Source organism: Equus caballus, chromosome 5 (genome assembly GCF_041296265.1).
Source record: "Equus caballus isolate H_3958 breed thoroughbred chromosome 5, TB-T2T, whole genome shotgun sequence".
In the NCBI taxonomy this organism is placed as follows: Eukaryota; Metazoa; Chordata; class Mammalia; order Perissodactyla; family Equidae; genus Equus; species Equus caballus.
Genome location: NC_091688.1, coordinates 103,446,250 through 103,459,827, shown reverse-complemented (window position 1 = coordinate 103,459,827; position 13,578 = coordinate 103,446,250). Strand labels below are relative to the sequence as shown.

The window sequence follows — 13,578 nt, the reverse complement described above, 5'->3', positions numbered from 1 at the left end:
CTTTGTGTGGATCGGCAGGAGACAAGTGTGTAGCGTGTGTGTGCTGTCACGCTGAAACTGGAAGTTGTCATCTGCTCTTTTCGTGGCTTTTAAAACATTGATGGTGCACTATAAATGTGGGAAGACGTGGACCAGAGTGGGAGTCTCCTCACCGTGGCCGAGTGAACCACGTTCCTCCCCTGAAAATCTGTCTCGTTTCCTTCTCTCCCCAGGCCCTATTGTCCCCTGTGTCCTCCAGATCCTGTCTGCTCACGCAGGCGTGCGGCTCTCAGAGCCAGGCGTGTTTGTTCACACCCACAGGAGCGTGATCTGTGTGGCAGTGCAATCGTCAACACCATATGAGAACAGACTTGCCAAGTCTGCCTCAAAATTGGCCGCTAAACTGAGTGGCAGCACAGGGTTCGGGTTTTTTTTACTCCTACAGTTGCCTTTTCTCGAGCTTTTCTGTCAGCCAGGACTGCACTGCATCATCTCAGTTAACCCTCAGGCCGGTCCTGAGGGTGTGTGTTGTATTCCCTCCGCCCCCGCCGTGTTATGCTTAGAGGTGGAACTTCCCTGAGACCCCCAGCTGATCAAGGGCCGGAGTCTCTGACTGTACTTCGCTCCTCGTCACCCTGGCCTCCTGCAGCACTGCTGGCTTTGTTCCTCAGCCGTCTGGGGACAGCGGGGTTGTAGCTCTTTATTAAATATGTGAGCGTCCTGTTCCCTTCTTTTTTAGGAGCCCAGTGATGCCCTTGGAATCAGCATTGCTGGAGGAAGAGGAAGCCCCTTAGGGGACGTCCCCATATTCATCGCCATGATTCAGGCCAGCGGTGTGGCTGCGCGAACACAGAGGCTTAAGGTAAACAGGAGGGAAAGGCAAGGTGCTCACAGCTCGGCCGCGTGGGAGGGAGTTGCCGCCACTGGGAGCCTCATTTAAAGTTGAATTCCAGTGGCCGTGAGAGACCCACACTGAGGGCAGAATGCATTGGAGAAAGCTTATGTCTGAAATTCATTGCGTCTCTGGGCATATAAAAATATTGTTTATATCAGAGCTTCTCAGTGGAAGGATAAATTGGCACCCATTTGCACAGCCCCCTGTGGTATTTTTAGCACCCTGTTCCACCCAAAATCGTTTTCACTGAGAGGTTTCACCTTAGAATCTTCCTTCGACCAAAAGATTCAACATTCTTATGATTTTTTTTCTGCATTGCCCCTGAATCTTAACTTGGGTAGAGAAATAAAGCAGAAAATCTTTGGCTTCCTGCTCAGAGCTTTATTGAACAGTTAATTTGTACGCCCCACTATTACTGGTGATGGATGTATGAACCACCACCATTTCCAAAATACAGCAGTGGCCTGCTGTGCCTTTTCATAATCAAATCTGACCCCCTTCTTGTTACTCTGATTGGTCTGCATTTGGGGAAAGCCATAAAAATTCCTCATGCTTCTGGAACATGCATACACAGTAGAAACACAGAATCTTCATAATAGCCACAAATGGGAAATATGACTTACAAAGAATTGTAAGCATTCTTCTCAAATTTAATTTTTCTTAATGATAGTGATTTTCTACCACTTTTGTACTTCCAGGTTGGAGATCGGATTGTCAGCATTAATGGGCAACCTTTGGATGGGCTGTCTCACGCGGACGTGGTCAATCTGCTGAAGAACGCCTACGGGCGCATTATCCTGCAGGTACCATGGTCAATGGGACACGCAGCTGTGCGAGGCAGATAAGTGGTGTGCAGAACAGATTGAGCGTCGCTGGCAGTATGCACCACCGCCCAGCAGGGCGCCTGCCGATGTGAATTATGAAGGTTGAAAGCAAGAAATTATTATTTTTATTCAGAAATTCTTTAATGCCACCCATACAGGCAGTGAACATGATTATATGAAAGCATAACAAGGGGAGAAAAATTACTCTTTGCTGCACATGATAAATCAACAAGGCTTTTACCTTCCAGCATTCTTTTGTACATCAGAGTTTCCAAGAAATAGGAAATGATTTCTTTTCTTATGCCCAAAAACTGTTACTGAACTGCCCACGTGCTGTTTCTTCCACCCCCTTTAAAAGAAGGGGAAAATACAATGCTCTTTTTCCTGTGGCATAAATGATTGCCAACACTGGTAAATTCTCGCTACAGAGTAGTCGTCCACTAAGGCAGACAATTGTTTATCCACTGTGGTCCCCAGGAGTGTTGTCCAGAGGCTCAGGGAAGGATGGCAGGAAGTCACAGCGAGCTGTGCCGTCCGTTACTCCCCTTACATTTCAGCACTTCAGGTGTCTCTGAGGCTGGAACCGTGCAGTGAGTGAGGGGCTGCCTCCTGGCAGTGAGTTTTGTTAATGTTTCCCCAAAAATGTCCGATTATAATCACCATACTTCTGCAGAGGCAGTAAAATGGCTTGTAGGTAAAAAAATAAAACCCCCTATTTAGCACCTTATTAAGCAGAGGGCCAGCCAGCACCTCAGATCATTCAAGCCTTAAAATACTAAGTTCAAATTGAAATCCCATTACATTTGGAGAACCAGTCCACAGTGCCTGGCACTCACAGGTCAAGGTCTCAGTCCAAAGTGCCCAACAGACGTTTAATACGTGAGTGGCCTTCAGCGTAAGTGGAGGGAATCATGAAAATTCTGTCAGTCGTTTCCAGAGAGTTTGTGTGAAAGGCAATGTATTGTTCAATGATTTGGGTCCCCCAGTTTCTGTTGAACTCAAACTGGAACACCGTGTGGACGGGCGCCGGGCGGGCCTCCCCGCCTCCCCGTCCTCCCCCAGGGGCCGCTGCCTGGTCCCTCGCCTTCCATCCCCGGAGCCTGCCGCCCTTCCTTTTTCTCTGCTGCGCTTGCTCTTCCCTCGCGCTGCGCTGACCCCTGGGGCCTGCAGGTGCAGCTCTTCTGTCTCAGAGCCCTGGACCGCTGGTTGCACAAAATTTTAGGGGGAAGTTATTTCAAATGATGTCAAGAAAAAAAGTGTTTCCCTTAGCAAAATCTGGTATTATTGCTGTTTCCACACACTGATATAATTTGTTCAGTTCCACCTTCCTCAGAAAGAAATGAGAGGACACAATGTAAAGGTGTAATATTAACTAAATATAAAGTACCTTAAATGAAAACGAACTCATGCTCTCCCACGCAGAATTAACACTTCGCTCAGCCAAGTTGCCACAATTAACATACTTTTGAAGGAGTTCCTTATTTTTCCTATTTCTGTATTTTACAAAGGAAATGACATTTGGTTTCAAACTGTTCTTTTGCGTTAGTCATGTTAATTTGTGTTGTTTCTAACACGTGCTATTAGAAGCTCCACAGAATCCTCTGGGGTTTTGACAGTTGTAACCTACACCACTGTGGGTGTGGAACATGTGTCCCACCAAAACCCAGGGGACTCTGTGTCCTGTGTCAGACGCCTTCCAGGTGTGTAGTGTATTTGCTTTAATTAACGCGGTGTGCCTGGAGTAGAACCAGCGGTATAATTGTCTCACCCGCCTTGCCACTAGGTAATTATTTTTATTGTCAGGTGGGCCAGTCCATTGGCCGAGCAGTAGGGGAGGTCAGATAGCTGCCTGGTTATGTGGAAAAGACTTAGTGTCGGTGTACCATGCAAGGCAGTCGGCCAGTGCATATGGCACAGAGAACACTAAGGTCTGGGTCAGCAGACTGCAGGGTGGAGAAGGAGAAAAGAGTGGAAGAGACGACACTTCTGGAAGTTTCTCTCCACTGTTAAAATTGCTCTCTCTAAGTGTAGTAAGGAGGTAGATATCTCTGCCCGATAAGTCTGATGGCTTCTGACTCCCAGCTACAGATTAGTTAATAGAGATTGACTTGGTTATTGAGGTCGTTTAAATGTTCCCAATTATATATGCTTCTGTAGTTTGCTGGTTTGCCTGGTTCAGCTCTTTTGTCTATGGAATTACCATAAAACCTTTTTTGGACAAAATCAGGTAACCCAGACTCTGCTAGAAAGTTTTGTTGTTTTTACGTCTTTCTTTGAGAACATAAAGATAAAAAGAACCTATCAGGAATTTTTATCACAAAAGGAACTTGTAGGACTTGTTCTGGGTCGATTAGGAGATTTTCCATCACCCTAGAGCGTAGGAGAATGGAGGATTGAGGTGGCATTAACCGAACCAGGGAATACAGGGGGAGTGTGTCGGGAGAGAAGAGAACCTTGTCGTTTGAGACATCCAGGTGGAGATGTCCAGCAAGCAGAAGTGTGCTGCCCGTGCTCGGGGAGACTTCAGTGCTGGGAACAGAGGAGGTAAAGAGCCATCAGAGGCTTTCCCGTGTTGGCATCCCCATCACCTGGCTCGTTACGCTTCATAGATCTTGGTTGAGTAAATGAATGAGAACAGTGGAGACAGACCAGGGACAAAGGCTTGGAGTCAGCAGCAAGTATGGAGGGCAGGAGAAGAGAGTCTGAAATCAGGGGAGTAATTAAGGGTCGCAGTTTGGGAGGCCCTTCGAGGGCATCCTCCAGGGCACAAAAAACTAATCAAAGAGGGCCCAGCTGCTGGTTAGAAAGGGAGACTTGTCGTACTTCTTAAGATAATATACAGAAAACGGTGATTTCTCCTATGAACGCTAGATTGAAAGTGGAAGAGAAAAATAAGACGGGATTACCGCAGCAGATCCAATATCCAGCAAACAGGAGGTGCAAAAACGAAAGTAGAAAAATCACAAAGCAATGAAATAAATTTAGTTGAAGGTCCATTAATCGGTGAGCAAGATAAATAACACAAGGATAATACCTACATACAGCCTAAAACTTTTAAAGAGAAAAGTATAAACTACTTTACAAAAGAACAAGAGATTCAAATGGCGCCTGACTTTTTTTTCAGTAATGTGTTTCTGAGAAAATTATTTTAGGCTGTACTCCAGCAAAAGACAAAGTGAGAAAGTGGGCAGCCAGTGGATCCAGTGCTGAAGAGCATGAAGCCCCAGGCCAGCTGTGCAGCAGGCACAGAAATCTGCTTGTCCAGACTGGAGCCAGAGGAGACGAGGGCTCCAAGGGAGAGACCTGAACTAAAGAGGAGAAAGAGGAACAGAGAGATTGTCTCACGTGGTTGACTGAGTTGGAAGTTTGAGATCAGCTGGAAAGTTTGGGGCAGAATTATGATAAGTATATAAAAATGAAAAGGAGAGCATTATTAACCTTGGGGAATATAAACTTGTACCAAAAAAAGGAAATGTAATTATAGTATAGTATTTGGCTCAGTATGAATAACACTTATATAGATAGTACAAGTCATAATAATAAGACCAATACAACCAAACATCATGAGGCATAAAATATTAGTAGCATGGGGGTTTTCGGTGTATTAATGGAAAGAAAAATATAGAGAATTAAATCTTTAAAGTTGAAGTAAAAAGAAAAGAGATAGTTGGAAATTGTTAGAACTACAGAGGTTAAGTATATTTAAAGAAACACAGGAAACAAGTAGAACTTAAAAATAATATAAAACTGAAGTGGAAGAGTTTGGCAAGCTCAATTTTCACCTGTTGAAATAGGGAGTCGATAGACATCAGGAAGATGATAAATTTCAAAATAGACATATAAGCATGTTACTCGGCTTATTCCTTTTGAATTGAAAAGAGAAAAGTTTAGTGTGTCTCGAGGGAGTAAGAGTGCTGAATTTTTAATCATGTACTGTACTATTTAATTTTTTATCATGTGTACACAGAAAGAAATATCCTAGAAAAAAGAATAGAAAAGAACCAGGAGTCAAGAATATAGGCCCTAGACGCTAGGGAGAAAAGAATTTTAAGAATAGCACACTCATCAATGAGGCAAAAGTAAACTGTGGAAAAGTCACTAAACTGGCAGATAAATCGCCAGCAATCTTTGATAGTACTGGGTGCTTTCTTTCCGCATTGGTGGCAAATCAGTAGAGAGCAAGGGAGTAGTTGGGAGCAAAGGAGGCAGAAGAAAAGGTGGGGATGGTGTTACTTCTGAAGAAGAAGGAAAGAAATCTTGCAGGGGAGTTTCAGTCTGGTGGCTTCCCTTTTAGGATGATCATTTTCTAAGAAAGAATAACAAAAAGATGCTGGTATTTGAGAGAAGTGCTTCTCAAACCTTAGCATGCTCCAGAATCCCCTGGAGGGCTCGTTAAACTCGGTGCTGGGTCCCACCCCCCAGAGCCTCTGATTCTGTGGGACTGAGGTGGGACCCAAGAGTTTGCGTTTGTAACAGGCTCCCAGGTGTTGCTGATGCGGCTGGTTCAGAGACAGCCTGAGCCCGCTGGAGCGATGCATTACTCGGGGCTGAGGAAGGGTTTGCACGTGCTATTCTTTATGCCTGGAGTACCCGTCTCAGCCCGCCCTCATCCCCCCTTTACAAATCTTGTGAAATCCTTTGTTTAGAAACTCTCCAACCAAGAACAGAGAGTGTCTGGGGGTTAGTTTCCCCCCAGACCATGAATTTATCCAAAACTAAGGCAGCGTCTGTGCTTGTAGCACAGGGCCTGGCCCAGAGCTGACGCCTAGTGAGTGCTGGCCACATCGAGTGGGTTGCTGAGCCATGCTGATCTAGCTGAAGGACGTGACCTTATAGAGGAAAAATCAGCACAGTTACCAATTTGGTCCAGAAAAACCCCAGTAGAGAAGAAAGATGGATTGGGCTGGGAATTGAAAAGGCATGTGGTGGAGGATGCAGGGCAAGCGTCTGAAGGCACCTGTGAGTGTCACGAAAGGGGTGGTTGTGAGCAGTCCTCCACCGTGGCTGAGGAATAAAATCCCTGACTGCAATCCCCATTGCTGGGTCTCGGCCAGGATGTAATTGGTCTAGGATGTGGCACGGCCGTGGGAGGCTGAAGCTTCGCTGGTGATTCTCTTATATAGCCAAGGCGAGACCCGCGGCTCTGGGGTTCGTGATGGAGACAAAGCCAAGTGACGCCAGGAAGGGGTGGTAAGCTCCAGGAAAAGGACAAGGACCTAAAGATTTGGAACTTGAAATGAAGACCTAGTAGAAATTCTGTAGCACAGGGCGGCTTCAGTGCCAGAAAGCTGTGTGTTTTGAATCCCTCACCCATCTCTTCAGTTTCCTCTAAATAGGGGTCATAGCTCCTTTCTTCAAGGTCGCTGTGAGGATTCGATGAGGTGTAACGTTTAGTAAAAACAGTGGGTTGCAAATGGTAAGCATTAAATAAGTGGTATTTTATTGCTTTCATTATAATAAGAGGTTTCCTATATAGTCATGAAGGGACGTGGTTTTCTCGGTGGCAGTTGAGATGTGCCACTAGATGCTGATGTGGTCGCCATCACTTTGCCCCTTCTTCTCTTACTCTAAAGTGAAAACATCGCACTCTGCAGACCATGGTATTTTAAAAACAGACACATTATAATCAGTATATTCTGATGTCACCGAAATCGGTGTCCCTGGATTCTGAACAAAAACGTCAAGCAGATGTGCTTCCTGCTTCATTGGGTTGCACCCGTGCCAGGCTGGGACAAGGCAAGCTTTTCTTGACTGTTCTTCCATCTTAAGGTGCAGCTTTCTCAGGGACCCTTAACTTGACCGCCGTCCTGTCCGTCTGCAGCACACTGCACCGTGGACCTAGGACCCGGGCTGGCTGTGAGCGCTCAGTCTGTATTTCGTACTGCGAGATTTGGGTCCTGACACCTCTAAGGGCTGGTCTTACTCCTTCACAGGATCAGCAGCTCCAGAAAGTTCTGAGCAGGGAGCTCAAGCTTTTGTGCATTGTAACATCCTAACTTATCTGGAAGATGTTTCAACTTCTCAATTCTCCAAAATGTAATTCCCTGGCCATTTTTTTCTTAATTGAGATTATGATAGTTTACATCCTTGCGAAATTTCAGTTGTACATTATTATTTGTCAGTCATATTGAAGGTGCACCACTTCACCTTTTGTGCCCACCCCCCTTTCTCCTGGTAACCACTAATCTGTTCTCTTTGTCCACGTGTTTGTTTATCTTCTACATATGAGTGGAGTCATACAACGATTGTCTTTCACTGTCTGGCTTATTTCACTTAACATAATACCCTCAAGGTCCATCCATGTTGTTGTGAATAGGACGATTGTATCCTTTTTTATGGCTGAGTAGTATTCCATTGTACATATATACCCCATCTTCTTTATCCATTCATCAGTCAGTGGACACTTGGGTTGCTTCCATGTCTTGGCTATTGTGAATAATGCTGCAATGAACATAGGGGTACATGAATCTCTTTAAATTGCTGATTTCAAGTTCTTTGGATATAGATACCCAGTAGTGGGATGGCTGGGTCATATGGTATTTCTGTTTTTAACTTTTTGAGAAATCTCCATACTGTTTTCCATAGTGGCTGTACCAGTTTGCATTCCCACCAGCAGTGTATGAGGGTTCCTTTTTCTCCACATCCTCTCCAACATTTGTTTTTTTTTCTTTTGGTTATTTTAGCCATTCTAATGGGTATAAGGTGATATCTTAGTGTAGTTTTGATTTGCATGTCCCTGATGATCACTGATGATGAGCATCTTTTCATGTGCCTATTGGCCATCCGTATATCTTCTTTGGAGAAATGTCTGTTCATCTCCTCTGCCCATTTTTTGATTGGGTTGTTTAATCTCTTGTTGTTGAATTGTGTGAGTTCTTTATATATTATGGAGATTAAGCCTTTGTCAGAGATATGATTTGCAAATATTTTTTCCCAGTTGGTGGGTTGTGTTTTTGTTTCAATCCTGTTTTCCCTTGCCTTGTAGAAGCTCTTTAGTTTGATGAAGTTCCATTTGTTTATTCTGTCTATTGTTTTCCTTGTCTGAGAAGACATGGTGTCTGAAAAGATCCTTTTAAGACTGGTGTCAAAGGGTGTACTGCCTATATTTTCTGCTAGAAGTCTTATGATTTCTGGTCTTACCTTTAAGTCATTGATCCATTTTGAGTTTATTTTTGTGAATGGCTTAAAGGAATGGTCTATTTTCATTCTTTCACATGTGGCTGTGCAGTTTTCCCAGCATCATTTGTTGAGGAGACTTTCCTTTCTCCATTGTATGCCCTCAGCTCCTTTCTCGAAGATTAGCTGTCCATAGATGTGTGGTTTTATTTCTGGGCTTTCAATTCTGTTCCGTTGATCTGTGTGCCTGTTTTTGTACCAGTCCCATGCTGTTTTGATTACTGTAGCTTTGTAGTAAGTTTTGAAGTCAGGGATTGTGATGCCTCCAGCTTTGTTCTTTTTTCTCAGGATTGCTTTAGCAATTCGGGGTCTTTTGTTGCCCCATATGAATTTTAGGATTCTTTGTTCTATTTCTGTGAAGAATGTCTTTGGGATTCTGCTTGAGATTGCATTGAATCTATAGAATGCTTTAGGTAGTATGCACATTTTAACTATGTTTGTTCTTCCAATCCATGTGCGTGGAATGCCTTTCCGTCTCTTTATGTCGTCATCAATTTCTTTCAGGAAAGTCTTGTAGTTTTCATTGTATAGATCTTTCACTTCCTTGGTTAAATTTATCCCAAGATATTTTATTCTTCAGGTCAGTGGCCTCCCTCTCCTCAGGTGGGCATTCATTAAATGTTTGATCCTAACAAGTTTGGGGAGGACATGAGGATAGAAAGTACTGTCATTAAATGCATGGGGAGAGTTTAAACTGGTGCAACCACTTGGCAGTTTAGGAACGTCTGTTAAATTTATTATGTTTATACCCATCACCCGGCAGTTCTGTTATCTCGTTATCTGCCTTAAAGATCCACCCAAGGTGTCTATAGCGACACTGTGTGCAGCAATAGGGAGGAACATAAGTTTAAAAGACCCACAAGTGTTGAACCAGGTTAATGGTTTGGAAAGGTGAGTGGTGAGCAGAGGACATCTGCCACACCTCCAGGTCCCTGGGAATGAGGGGTGAGAGGACAGGTTGCTGATCCGAGGAGTGTAGCAGCCAGACCGTGAGCTGCAGATCGTGAGAGCTGGAGCTGGCCCTGGCCAGTCCAAGGAGCCCAGCACCACAGCTCTTAAACCACATATTCACGTCGCACTGGCCTCAGTACCCATCATCTAAGGACCTCAGAGCGACCCTGCCTTCCCCGGGAATCCTGTCCTCCCCTCTCCTCCCTCCACTTTGCACGGCGTGTGTCCACGTCTGCCCCCCACACTAGATGACATCGATTCTGAGCCCGTTGGAGAGTGGAGACCACATGTGCCTTCCCTCGGTTTCCTCTGCTCCCGTCCCTATCCTCAGAGCCTACCACAGAGGTCTGTACCCAGGAGTTCAAGATTTACTTTAAAAAGTGAGCGAACATCCTATTAGCCTGTTTGTCTTCCCTCTTTTTACAAACATACACATAGACCTCTCCCAGCCTTCCCTCCACGTCGCTCAGTCCCTGGTGTTGATGGGGGGAACCCTCAGATGCAGGGTTGGGCCAAGACTCGCAGACTACATTCCTTGAGCTTGTATCCAGCTGAACATACACACCCTTCCGCGATCAGATTGTCCCCTCTTGCAGGTCAGTCTCTGGGAACACCAGTCAACTCTGAGACCAGGATGGTTGATGCAAATGCCTTTGGCTGTAAGTGACTGGAAAGTCATTCTGGAGGTGACAGACTGCTGCTCTCCTTGTCTTCCTGCAAAAGACCAAGCTGTGGGTAAAAATCCTTTGCTTTTCCCATCCAGCCCCTTGGCTTCCATTCCTACAAAATGAGCCTGGGCCTGGACAGCTCCAAGGATGCTAGGTGGGTCTCTAGAATCTAATATTATCAGTGGGTGGGAGCCCCTTTTTTATTTCAGGGTTAAGGGGTAAGCAAGAGGCCTTCATGTTTTGGAGAGATGTGAGTTTTTCTTTAAGATAGAAATGTTTTTACATTTTTCTAGTTAAATAAAAAAAATTCAGTTTTTACCCAAATAGAACTATATGACCGGTTTCACAACTTACATGACTGATTTCATGGACTCTTGAAAGTGCGTTTTCTTTCTAACATTAAAAGCTATCCTCCTAGAACATCCGTGGGTGTGGACCCCCCCACACCCCCAGCCTTCTCCTGGTGGTACCTGGGTCAGGGGAGGGGGTGGTTTTCCGACTGGTTGCCAAGCACAAGCTATGATGACCTCCCATGCTGCTTGCTGCTGCTGGTTCGACTGCCTCTCTGCCCCTCTGCCTCTCCTTGTCACCTCTGTCAGTCTCCATGTCTAGACTGTAAACTCTGTGCCCACCAAGTGGCAGGTCTGTACCTTCACACCGGATGGTCTGCCACGGACCGCATGTGATTCTAGAGTGAACCGGTATGCATTTGAATCCAGGCTTCACTCCTTAACTGACCTTGGGAAAGTTACTTAACCTCTCTGCTCCAGGTTCCTCTGTCTGTAATATGGGAATAATAACGGTACCTCCCTCTGTAGGGACCCAGAAGGGTACTTAGCAGCAAGTAATTGCTCTTACATTCAGTGGTTGTGACGCTGTCATATATTGAATAAATGAGCGAGTGAAGGAGGGAGCAGATTGCCATCAGATCTTGGCTTTTGAAGGCACCTTAGAAGAAACAATATTTTACTGACTTTCCTCCCCAACCCTGTAGTGGATGGTCTGTTTCACGGTCGGCTGAGCATGCCTGTCCAAAGCCCCACCGTGTGTAGGAATCCTCTCCCCACATCCCACTGGCCTTGCTGGATGCTCACATCCCAGAAGCTGTGCCATGCCGTTCTGTACCTGCTGAATTATTAGGGTTTTTTCCCTTGAAAGGACCCACGACCAATCTCCTTGTAACCTCTGTCAGTCTGCCTCTGTTCTGTGGAAATTCAGAAGACTGAGTCCCATGATCCCCATTCCTTAGGCAGGTTTTAGAGTCATTCCTTCTCTCCGCAAATACTCCCTAGGCAACTGCTGTGTGCCAGGCACGTTGATGCTGAGAAGAGTCCTTAGCCTCGTGATCCTGCGATTGGGTGGGAAAGAGAGCTAACAGTCACACAAATATGTGTCGGCACAATTTGTGAGGAACACTTTGAGCATGCTGTGGAGAGAGAAACAGGAGAAATTAATATAAACACGGGCAGTCAAAGAAGCTTGTATGACACAAGTGACTTTCCAGCTGACCCCGGGGCCAGGCCGACTGGGCTGTGGCAGGTGGCTTCCGGGCCCAGGGAACTGGAATGCGGGGCACACTGGGACGAGGAGATGGGATGAGAGGGCGGGCCTGGGGGAGAACCTTCGTGTGACCAATTATGGAGTCTGAATTTTGTTCCAAGAACAGAGAGAGACCGCTGAAAGGTTTTAAGCAGGGGAGTGCCCTTGTCCATGTTATATTTATAAAGATAACTGGCTGTTGTGTAGGAGAGACTGGAGGAGGGTGAGGGGATTCCAGGTAAAAGGCAGTTGACGAGGATGGATTGAATCAGGAGGTCGCCGTAGAGATGAAAAGTCAACAGATTGGAGACGTCTTTTGGAGCTGGCATCAGAGGACCTGGTGGTGGATTCCAGTGGCAGGTGAGGAAGGGAGGGAGGCATCGGGTTGCTATTCAGAGACTAAGCCCCTGTACAGTTAGATCCTTTCCAATTGGACAGTCACCAGCCAGCAATCAAGTATTTTCAATATTATACCTCGTAGATTTCTAATTAGGCAGCTGGAGGAGCCATCTACCAAAAGGAGGAAAAGTGTGTCGACGCAAAATAACCAATAACTATCCTATAGGTAAGAGAATAAGCTGAGTTTATTATGAGCTAAGAGAATAAGCTGAGTTTATTATGAGCCAGAATGAAGATTATAACCCAGGAAGGCCTTAGAAAGCGTTCCAGAAAAGCATGGGTTTCAGTACGGTCTTATATCTTTTTAGAACAAAGAATGTACGTTAAACACACCCGGGATACATTTTCATCAGAACTTCAAACAGGTGTTCAGTTGCAAATTAGCAGGTCAACATGACCCTGATGTCAGGAGAGGCACTAATCCCGGCCTTGCCAATATGGCGTAGGAGGGGCAGTCTGCATTCTCATCTTAAGAGAGTACGTTCTTGACTTTGATGGTTAAGCAGAGTACAATGTATGTTTGACAGGCCATAAGTCAGGCTTTTTAGTTCAAGCCGAATCAGTTTTGAGCCCAAATAGTTACTTTACCCCGTATACCTCAATAGGTGAAAACCTCTTGTCAAGTGAATTGAGGGGATTTGGTTGTTGGATCAAGATTTTGGAGTGCAGGGGCCGGCCTGGTGGCACAGTGGTTAAGTGTGCACATTTCACTTCTCAGCGGTCCGGGGTTCACTGGTTCGGATCCCGGTTGTGGACATGGCACTGCTTGGCACGCCATGCTATGGCAGGCATCCCACATATAAAGTAGAGGAAGATGGGCACGGATGTTAGCTCAGGACCAGGCTTCCACAGCAAAAAAGAGAAGGACTGGCAGTACTTAGCTCAGGGCTAATCTTCCTCAAAAAGAGTTTGGAGTATTAATTTTAGTAAACCTTTTGCTAGCGCCTACAAACAGGTTCCCTACCCACCACACAAGAGGGGTCAAGTAAAAACTGGACAACAGGCTTATGGCAAGGAAAGGGTTTTTATTTCAGGTAACATCAGCCAGGAGATGAGAATGAGCCCTCAAATTTGTCTCCTTTCCTCTCATCTCCCTGAAAGAGGGGAGGCAGGGGTTTTAAAGGTTTGTGAGGAATGTGGCCACTGG

At 45.5% G+C, this 13,578-nt stretch overlaps 1 protein-coding gene across 11 annotated transcripts in view; it reads left to right on the top strand.

Moving 5' to 3' along the window:
- PATJ (PATJ crumbs cell polarity complex component) overlaps positions 1-13,578 on the top strand; it is a 302,489-nt gene that overhangs the window by 276,893 nt on the left and 12,018 nt on the right. For all 11 annotated transcript variants that reach the window (XR_011438912.1, XR_011438911.1, XR_011438913.1 and 8 more), the window contains 2 exons: positions 719-841; positions 1,573-1,677. Coding sequence is in view for 8 of the 11 variants with exons in the window: in XM_070267562.1 (XP_070123663.1) it covers positions 719-841; positions 1,573-1,677 (228 nt within the window). In the remaining 3 variants the exon portion in view is untranslated. The remainder of the gene's footprint in view (positions 1-718; positions 842-1,572; positions 1,678-13,578) is intronic.